At 46.4% G+C, this 10,665-nt stretch overlaps 1 protein-coding gene across 1 annotated transcript; it reads right to left on the reverse strand.

Moving 5' to 3' along the window:
• Positions 1-332: 332 nt before the first annotated feature.
• LOC127301289 (vacuolar iron transporter 2) lies at positions 333-2,563 on the reverse strand. Its single transcript, XM_051331506.2, has 4 exons — positions 2,233-2,563; positions 1,240-1,325; positions 1,016-1,130; positions 333-936 (listed from the first exon to the last, which is right to left on the reverse strand). Exons 1-4 carry the CDS (start codon positions 2,466-2,468, stop codon positions 636-638), a joined length of 738 nt encoding a protein of 245 aa, XP_051187466.1. The 5' UTR covers positions 2,469-2,563; the 3' UTR covers positions 333-635.
• Between the last annotated feature and the right edge of the window lie 8,102 nt (positions 2,564-10,665).

Below are 10,665 nucleotides of genomic sequence, written 5' to 3' on the forward strand. Positions count from 1 at the left end.
GTTCGTCTCCGTGGTCATGTGGTCTCATGTCTTGGGAGTAGCCTGGTTATGTATTGGGGTCGTGGATTGGGTGCGCCTTTCGCAACCAAGGTTGTAACGGTTTTCGCCCAGATTTCCGTAAATTAACTAGGCAACTCTCTTTTTATATTAATCTAAAGGATGAGGCAATTCTTCTGCCTCTGTTAAAAAAAACACTACCAAGATATTGTGCTACGTTATATCTGAAATGATTCAGAAATGTGTGCCACTGATTCAGGGAAACGAAACGATAGTCACTTCAGAGAAGTTAGTTGGGCCTCCGCTTAGAGAATTCTCAACACTCATTTGCAAGCTGATTCAAATCCCACCACATTACCAATAGTGCTTACATTTTTCAACGGGGATTCAAACACTAGTAGCACTGTACTTACTTAGCGCGACAGATGGAAAGAAAAGTAAAATACACTAACATAGTGTACATCATCGACCTCGATCGAGAGACCGAACAGGAAAAAACTATCGGCGCACATCACTACAGCACTTACCAGATCGAGCACTAGAGCCTGCACGTACAGCTACCAATCGACTATATAACAACAATTCATACACACACAGGTAGGTAGCTAGCTGCGCTTATTTTTGTTCTTGGCTCATAGTCAGATGTTCTGGACGGCCTTGGCCATGCCGTAGGCGGCGGAGGACGCGAGCGCGCCGATGACGGCGGTCTGGATGGCGCTGAGGAAGGGGCGGTTCCCGGTGAAGCGGCCCTTGACGTAGCCGAAGAAGAGCAGCGCGCCGAGCGTGACGACGACGGAGGTGAGCATGGCGCGGTCGACGGACGGCACGAACATGTAGGGGGAGAGCGGCACCAGCCCGCCGACGACGTACGCCAGCGCGATCGTCGCCGCGCTCGTCAGCGCGCGCCGGGGGTCCGGCTTCTCCAGCCCCAGCTCGAACCTGAGTCGAAAATCTCCGGCCATGAGTCACAGTGTTTAATTAGAAAAAAAAAATGAGTTAAGTGGGCTTTGCTGATTACTTCATCATGAACTCGAGCCAGGCCTTGGGGTTGTTGCGGAGGGAGTTGACGACGGGCCCGTACTCCTCCGGGCCCAGCCCGTACTCGGAGAGCAGGTCCGCGATCTCAGCGGCCTCTGCGCAAGGGGAATCGATTTCAGTCGACAGTCGTGAAGATCAGATCATAGATTAGACAAGATGAAATGCGTGTGTGGTCACGGAGGAGAAAGAGACAGAGGGTCTTACCAGTATCGGGAACGGTGTCGATCTCGTCCTGCTCGCGCTGCTGCTCACGGTAGTAGTGGTCGGCGTCGCTCTTAGCGGCGAGGTACCTGACAAAAGAGCGAGTGCATTCTTAGCAGTCAGCTCTCACATGAACCAGCATGCACTTATGCAAACTGAAAATGAATTATGCTTAAACAAGAGGAACTACTGTAAATCATGGGTTTAATGTTTCAAGAAGTCAATTTCACCCAGATTTTGATCTCAAACTACAATACTAGTAGGAACTATTGTAGAAGTACAGTTTACATCAGCTGAAACAGTTTACTTCGAGGAACTTTTCCCTTTTGGTTGGAGAAAATTTCATATATTTGCCGCTGAAAATTTGCCAGCTCTAAATACATATGTGAGTGAAAATAATCTCAGTTCACAATCTGCATGTCAAATTTCTTTGCACCTCGGAGTATAAGCTTTTGTTCTATTGCATTAAATGTTCACTTCCCTAGTTAGTAGTTGTTTACTAGCACAAAGTGGTTGTCTGGAAAATATATTCCATCCAAATAGGAAAGTGAATAAGTAATGCAGGAAACAAAAAAAAAAAAGTGTACCAAACTACTCCTGCACGATGCTAATAGTCTCTGTTGAGTACTCCTAGTTTCTGTACACCATTCGCATGCATGCACGATGTCTTTTTTTACTCAAGAAGAATCACAGCTGTAGTATTATAAGAGTTTATTATTTTCGTTTTTGCCAAGGACTTTATTCCCTTCCATCCATGGTATCAAGAACAGCAAGCTACTCTCGCTAATCTCCGCCTGAGAAAGATGAACTACAACTGAAATCTACTGACATCTACATGCACCAACCGTTTGCAGAAACAGGAAAGACAACAAATCTGGAACGAGCTAATTAAGCATCTAGCGCTGCTGATCAGTAATCTCAGGAGAAACAAATGCCATTAATTAAGGGAAACGTATGCCCAGAAAAAACCAAGAAGATTTTGTCGTCTCTCCTTACCCTCCGAGCCCCATGGAGATGGCGCCGGCGGCGACCTCGGCGAGCCCGGCGGTGAGCACGAGCGCGGAGGACGCGTTGGCTCCGGACAGGCCGGCGGCGAGGGCGAACGGCACTGTGAGGCCGTCGGAGACGCCGATGATGATGTCGCGGACCACCTCGCCGGAGGTGAAGTGCTTCTCCTTGTGGTCGTCCAGGAGGAGCCTCTGGTTCTCCTCGTCCTGCACAAGCTTCACCATCTTCTCTCGGCCGGCGTGAGAATCGTTGATCCGAGTGTACTTACTAGCTGGCGAGTAGCTCGTGGTGGCCTGTTGGGAGCTGTGATGTTTTTGGTGGAGGTTGAGGGGGATTTATAGGGGTTAGAGGCCGGGTGAAATGTCCTGTTTGGACATGGAAAGTCGGGGTAATCTAGGGATTTGCTCCCGCAAAGTCTGTGTGAATGTGTAATTAGTCTGTGTGATTCTGTTTGTACTCATGTTCGCAGCTTCATAGGAAGAAAACTAGTGTGCCTATAGTATAAGGGGCGTGCTTCGGTGTCCCCCCCTTCCAACCAAACTTGAAGGAGGTAAACGTGCGTTTGGTTCGTGACCAGAAAATATGGATGATCCCATCCCAAAAAGAATATTTTTGAGAAAGGCGGGACCATATGATCCGTGAATTTCATGACTAATCTCACTTGCCACCTGAGAATCCATGGCCGTCGACGCGACTCCGACACCTACCACTGTCGTATGTCTGGCTCCCCAGCTCGGCGGCGGCCACCATGTCGCGGCGAGCGATGGGCTTGTTTTTCCGCGTGACTCCCCAGCTCGGCATCAGCAACCTCCAGGGCGCGGTGAGCGGCGGGCTTGATTTTCAACGTGGCTCCCTAGCTCGGCGGCGGCGACCTTCATGGCATGGCGAGCAGCGAGCTTGCTACATCTGCGCCACACCCAGTCGACAGAAACGGCCTCGCTAAATACGTGCGGGCAGTGACTTTGCTAGGCATGGATAGGCGGCCACTCCGCTAGGTCCGGCCTCTGCCACGAAGGGAAAAGGACCCGTTAATTACATATTAACCGGTGTGTTAATAGTCTAATTATCCTTTTCTATTAATCGTTAATTAAACATATTTTATTCCATCCCAACCCGTACAGATTTTCCCATCAACCAAACACACACGTTAAGTCAACCCACGAAGGGGTATCAGCAGATCCTAGCCGTCTAAATAGAACAAAGTTTAGAGAGGGGGGGACACCGGAGCAATAGCCATAGTATAATGTGTAAGTTGTGTGTTTTTGTTGTTTAGCACACACAACTTACATGGTTTTTGTGGTCCTTGGGACTCAAAATCTCGACCAGTAATTAATCCTTTTTTTGACATCCATGTCAAAAAGGAAATCAAATTAATATAGGCTTTAGTGCACACCCTCGATCTCCAGATCTTAGCGTAAATACACATTTGAAAATTTTATGTTTATAAAATACAAGTAGATATTGAGTTGAAACTTACACAAGTACTTGGCAAATATTACCACCTGCTAAGTTTCCTGAAAATGAGAAAATAAGAATTCTACAATGTAACTTCCACAACTTATGCTAACGTTCCTACATTTCTGGGCAAGACGTTTTAGTACGGGGTCTTGGTGTGACACAAGTTTGACAGAATCACAGAGGTTACGTACATTACGAAGTTACCTCATCGAATCACAAATTGGATCATGGCAGATATTTTGAGAACATGCATGACCGGATTTTAAAATTCGCTCCATATGTTTTAGCTACAAACACTGCAAGTGGGAGAAAAAACTTTAGAGCAATTCCAATAGTGTAGCTAGCTGCTGGCTATAAGCCAAGTGTCATGTCATCTATAGCTAACTTAGAGCCAACATATACAATAGTAGCTATAAAAATGTACTTTATCAATGTATGGCCCATCTTTCACTCTCATAAAGTATCTAGGAGCACGTGGTAGAGCTGACTCTTCCATGAGAGTCCACTCTCCTTCTCTCTCTTCCTCTCTCTCCTCCAACTAAGCAATAATATACTATTTTAATCCTTATAGTCAGCTGACTAGAACTTAGACTACCCACAATGGGAGTATCATAGGTAGTATCATGCATTCCATGCATGCAAAATGCTGATGTGGCAGTGCAATTAAGGATGAGAGAGAGTGTACTAGTATCATAGGTAGATACCGTATCATAGCACATACTACTAGATAAAATAATGTCAAGTAAATCTTGTACACATATTTGCATTGAGATTCTACAAAACAATTAATATATGGAGACTATGATACTAGTATATGATACCATGCATTGTGGAGATAGTAACATGTAGTAGTATCATACGCATGATACTTCTACATGATACTATGCATTGTGACTAGTCTTATTGTACTTGCTCTTAGACCCCGCGTCATCCTCCCAAGGGTAACTAGGATTTTCACCCCTCCCCCACAACTTGACATGTGGTCGCTGATGAAGGCGGTGTCGAGAAGATCTTCTTGCTCTAGCTCACACCGATGACTATGGACTCCAGGGCGATAGCCTTGGATGGAAGGCATAGTCGACCTACAGCTGATGACGGCCGATAGGAAAAAAATTTATACAAGAATGCTTGATCATCTTTAATTGTCCCAAAATTCAGATTTTTTTTACTTCATATCCAATTATTAAATTTTTTTTGGCGCATTTAGAGTTCCCGTCCAAACAAATTTACTACATATGGACAAAGCAGGCCTCAATCGGTTGGCATGCTGTGGAGAAGATTTTCACTCCTTACTACTACGATTAGAGCGTGCCTACCACACGTACTCTAGACAAGAAACACTGATTATAATCGCAACCTGGAAAATATCGGTGCTAGCAGGCTAGCAGCGGGACGGATTTGCTAGCTACTCCTTGTACATATATATAAAGATGAGCACGACATGTACCACATTGGCCTAACTTTTGGGTCTAAATGTAGCCCATGTTGACATGGTGATCCCATCTACTCTACTGACAAAGGAGCAATCACAGTAACACGACAGCGGTAGAGCTAACCAAAAGTGCTTAGCTTCATGAGCGATCAAATTAACGGAGGAGAAACACAGAGATCAGAACGGGCAACAAGACAAAAGTGTTTCAGAAGTTAAAGCATGCGTCCAGGCGGCATCCAGCACCCACATGTGCGTCCAAGAGGATGGGGGATAGAGGGCCGCCGATCGCGATCGTCGCCGGAAGCCGGACGCGTGGTTGCCGCCGTGACACGCAGGCGGGCGTCGTGTGCCCGGCACGAGCCGCGCGACGACGAAAGGTGGCCCGGAAAAGTATGGCCGGTCGCTACCTGCCGCCGCCGCCGCCACACGCGCCACGCGCGACGAGCGACGAGCGGCGCGCTCTGGTTAGCTGCCCGCCTGTTCCCCCACGCCAACTTGCCTAGCTTTCGGCTGAGAAAATTCTGATGAGATTTGGAGCCTCCGTTTCGTCGACTTGACGGTGTTACTGCTACTGTACAAGTTTAAGTGCCCTCAGTACTGATGCAGTAATAATGCCTGAAAAAAACCAAAATATAATGCACCTGGACGGAGCTCCCAGCAAAACTCCAAATCGACATTGTTGTCTGCTACTTCCCCTCGGCTGAGAGATGGCCTGAATTGAACCGTCTCATAGTTTCGCTTTTTTGCCGCTTATACTTTAATCCTGTTTGTTTTAACGCATGGATACACTCTAGCCAAGTGTCTTTTGGAAGGACTGGAACGGCACATCTCTTGGTGAGAGCTGTGGGTTTTCAACTTTAAGTCCCTGCCAAGGACCAACACAACTTCATATATGCATGTATTGGTGCCTTGCTTGGAAAGATACTGTCTTTGTCCTTACTAATTCCGTTCTTACAAAAAAAAAAAATCGCCAAATTCCCTCTGACGTTGTATAAATATTTTAAAAGTAATCAAAATAACAAATAAGTACTTGAACCACCTAGCGATCTAATAAACAAAGAATAAATACACTAGCTGGCCAAAGGCCTAATAAACAAAGAATGCAATCCTTTGAGGCCATGGTCCGCCATACCTCCAAGGCCAAGGACACCAAAGACACAACGGACCGGTGGCGTCTCCGGCGAGGGGAACGGAGCATTAGATGGGTTTCCTGGCCACCTCTTGATCAGCTCTCCTCTTGATCAGCTCTCCTAGGGTCCTCACACTGGTAGAAAAACAGGCTTCCGTCCAGCCCCATAAGTCGCGAAGCTATAGGAACCGCGACTAATGGGACCGCGACCAAAGGCCTGGGCCCAGGGCGCTCGGTGGCCAGCTGGTGCACGTGGGGGGCTTTAGTCGCGGTTGGCCAACACTTAGCCATTTGGAGCCATTCTCTTCACAAACTTCACAAGTGGGTGTTAGGTTTGCTTTTGGTTCCTCTTATGCACATAAGGTGTTTGATGAAATGCCCCAAAAGCATGAAACAAACATGATATGAAGTGTTGGAGTCACACTTGAGCTTCCTCATTTATTTTTTCCTCCTCGATCGCGGTTAGCAACTTGAACTTTTGATGTGTCATTGATAAAATATGCATATGTGTGTAGTTCATTGTTTAATTTATATTGTTTGTAGCTAGTTAGTTTAACAAATGCATGATGGTTAATTATATATTTTATATTATAATAATGCAGATGAATCGGCAATGGATGTATCGTAACCGACTCTCCGGCGAGTTCACTACGGGTTTGAAAGATTTCCTCTTAGTGGCTAATGCGAACAAGCAGGGGGGTTTTGTTATCTGTCCATGTGTTAACTGTAAGAATTAGAAGGGTTACTCTTCCTCAAGAGATGTTCACATGCACCTGCTTCGGCACGGTTTCATGCCAAGCTATAATTATTGGACCAAGCATGGAGAAAGAGGGGTTATAATGGAAGAAGATGAAGAAGGGGATGATTTCATCGATGAAAGCTATCTTGCTCATTTCGATGATACTTTCATGGAGGATGCTGAAGGTGAAGGGGAAGGTGAAGGGGAAGGTGAAGAAGAGGCACGTGATGATCCCGTTGATGATCTTGGTCGGACCATTGCTGATGCACGGAGACGCTGCGAAACTGAAAAGGAGAGGGAGAATTTGGATCGCATGTTAGAGGATCACAGGAAGGCGCCGTACTCCGGATGCGATGATGGTCTCGAAAAAGCTGGGCTGCACACTGGATTTGCTGAAATGGAAGGCACGAGCAGGTGTAGCTGACTCGGCATTTGAAAACTTGCTGAAAATGTTGAAGAATATGTTTCCAAAGAATAACGAGTTGCCCGCCAAAGACGTACGAAGCAAAGAAGGTTGTCTGCCCTCTAGGTTTAGAGGTTACGAAGATACATGCATGCATCAACGATCGCATCCTCTACCACGGTGAATACGAGAATTTGAATGAATGCCCGGTATGCACCGCATTGCGTTATAAGATCAGAGGCGATGACCCTGGTGACGATGTTGAGGCGAGAAACCCGTGAAGAGGGTTCCCGCCAAGGTGATGTGGTATGCTCCTATAATAGCACGGTTGAAACGTCTGTTCAGGAACAAAGAGCATGCCAAGTTGTTGCGATGGCACAAAGAGGACCGTAAGTCGGACGGGGAGTTGAGACACCCCGCAGATGGAACGCAATGGAGAAAGATCGACAGAGAGTTCAAAGATTTTGCAGCTGACGCAAGGAACATAAGATTTGGTCTAAGTACGGATGGCATGAATCCTTTTGGCGAGCAGAGCTCCAGCCATAGAACCTGGCCCGTGACTCTATGCATCTACAACCTTCCTCCTTGGTTGTGCATGAAGCGGAAGTTCATTATGATGACAGTGCTCATCCAAGGTCCGAAGCAACCCGGCAACGACATCGATGTGTACCTAAGGCCATTAGTTGATGAACTTTTACAGCTGTGGGGCAGACCTGGTGTCCGTGTGTGGGATGAGCACAAAGAAGAGGAATTTGACCTACGAGCGTTGCTTTTCGTAACCATCAACGATTGGCCTGCTCTTAGTAACCTTTCGGGACTGTCAAATAAGGGATACAATGCATGCACGCACTGCTTACATAAGACTGAAAGTGTACATTTGCCAAATTGTAAGAAGAACGTGTACCTTGGGCATCGTCGATTTCTTCCGAAAGGTCATCCAGTAAGAAAGAAAGGCAAGCATTACAACGGCAAGGCAGATCACCGGCCGAAGCCTGCGGAATACACTGGTGCTGAGGTATTTGATATGGTCAAGGATTTGAAAGTCATCTTTGGAAAGGGTCCTGGCGGACAATCAGTTCCGAAGGGAGCTGACGGGCACGCAGCCATGTGGAAGAAGAAATCTATATTCTAGGAGCTAGAATATTGGAAAGTCCTAGAAGTCCGCTCTGCAATCGACGTGATGCACGTTACAAAGAATATTTGCGTGAACCTCCTAAGCTTCTTGGGCGTGTATGGGAAGACAAATGATACAAAGGAAGCACGGCAGGACCAGCAAAGTTTGAAAGACCCTGATGACTGGCATCCGGAACGGTTTCAAGGTCGTGCCAGCTACGCTCTGACCAAAGAAGAGAAGGTCATCTTTTTTGAATGCCTGAGCAGTATGAAGGTCCCGTCTGGATTCTCGTCCAATATAAAGGGAATAATAAACATGGCAGAGAAAAAGTTCCAAAACCTGAAGTCTCACGACTGCCACGTGATTATGACGCAATTGATTCCGATTGCTTTGAGGGGGCTCCTGCCGGAAAATGTTCGAGTAGCCATTGTGAAGTTATGTGCATTCCTCAATGCAATCTCTCAGAAGGTAATCAATCCAGAAGTTCTACCACGGTTACAGAACGATGTGATCCAATGTCTTGTCAGTTTCGAGTTGGTGTTCCCGCCATCCTTCTTCAATATTATGACGCGCCTCCTGGTTCACCTAGTCGATGAGATTTCTATTCTCGGTCCTGTATTTCTACACAATATGTTCCCCTTCGAGAGGTTCATGGGAATATTAAAGAAATATGTTCGTAACCGTGCTAGACCAGAAGGAAGCATCGCCAAGGGCTATGGAAATGAGGAGGTAATTGAGTTTTGTGTTGACTTTGTTCCTGACCTTAAGCCGATTGGTCTTCCTCGATCGCGGCACGAGGGGAGACTAAGTGGAAAAGGCACGATCGGAAGGAAATCAACGATATGTATGGACGGCCATTCTCCGATCGAAGCACACCACACGCTTCCGACCAATTCCAGCTTGGTGGCTCCGTACTTTGAGAAACACAAGAATATTTTACGCTCGGACAACCCTGGGAAGCCTGAATCCTGGATTAGGAAGGCCCACATGGAGACTTTCGGCAGTTGGTTGAGAAAACATTTAATGAATGACGATCATGTTGTAGATCAGCTGTACATGTTGGCCAAGACACCATCTTCGACTATAACGACTTTCCAAGGGTACGAGATAAATGGGAATACATTTTACACGATCGCCCAAGATAAAAAGAGCACCAACCAAAACAGTGGTGTCCGCTTTGATGCAGCAACCGAGAATGGGCAAAAGGTCACATATTATGGTTACATAGAGGAGATATGGGAACTTGACTATGGACCCTCCTTTAGGGTCCCTTTGTTCCGGTGCAAATGGTTCAAGCTAACAGGAGGTGGGGTAAAGGTGGACCAGCAATACGGAATGACAATGGTGGATTTCAACAATCTTGGTTACCTTGACGAACCATTCGTCCTAGCGAAAGATGTCGCTCAGGTTTTCTATGTGAAGGACATGAGTAGCAAACCGAGGAAACAGAAAGATAAGAAAACGATCAGTACATCATGCGATGATCCAAAGCGCCACATTGTTCTTTCAGGGAAAAGAAACATCGTGGGAGTGGAGGACAAGACAGACATGTCAGAAGATTATAATATGTTTGCTGAAATTCCGCCCTTCAAAGTGAACACGGACCCAAGCATTAAGTTAAATGATGAGGATGCTCCATGGATACGGCACAATCGTAAGCAAGCAGGGACACAAGGAAAGAAATGATGTGTAATAATTTATTGTACCAAACTTTATTGAATGGATCATGTGAATTATATTACCCGTGATGTGTTTGGTGTCCTTTTTCGAATGATTCAATTGACTCGAGATAGCACTGATGATACATGAAATTTGGAGTGATTCAGTCATACTCCTGCATACAGGAAATTTGGAGTGACTAAGTCATACTCCTGCATACATGAAATTTGGAGTGATTTAGTCATACTCCTGCCTAGACGTATAATATGCATACTCGTAGTCTTCATAGCCGCCGCCGTTGTACTGGTAGTCATCGCCTTCTAAGTTGCCGCTGTCGTCGTCGCTGTTGTCGTCGCTGTCGTCGTTGGTGGGCAAGGGTAGTTCGAGGCGCAAAGCTCCTCCACCTGCTGGTAGGTTAGAGTGGGTGCGGTGGAAGCCATGAGAGAGTGATGAGAGATTGTAGAGATGTGATAATGCTGGCCAAGCC

Source organism: Lolium perenne, chromosome 5, assembly GCF_019359855.2.
Source record: "Lolium perenne isolate Kyuss_39 chromosome 5, Kyuss_2.0, whole genome shotgun sequence".
Classification (NCBI taxonomy): Eukaryota; Viridiplantae; Streptophyta; class Magnoliopsida; order Poales; family Poaceae; genus Lolium; species Lolium perenne.

Excerpts from the sequence above, each read along its gene's own strand:
- LOC127301289 (XM_051331506.2), bottom strand. The coding sequence starts at position 2,468 with ATGGTGAAGCTTGTGCAGGACGAGGAGAACCAGAGGCTCCTCCTGGAC. Across the intron at positions 1,131-1,239 it reads CGACACCGTTCCCGATACTG|AGGCCGCTGAGATCGCGGAC; the intron begins GTAAGACCCTCT and ends CCCCTTGCGCAG. Across the intron at positions 937-1,015 it reads TGGCTCGAGTTCATGATGAA|GTTCGAGCTGGGGCTGGAGA; the intron begins GTAATCAGCAAA and ends TTTTCGACTCAG.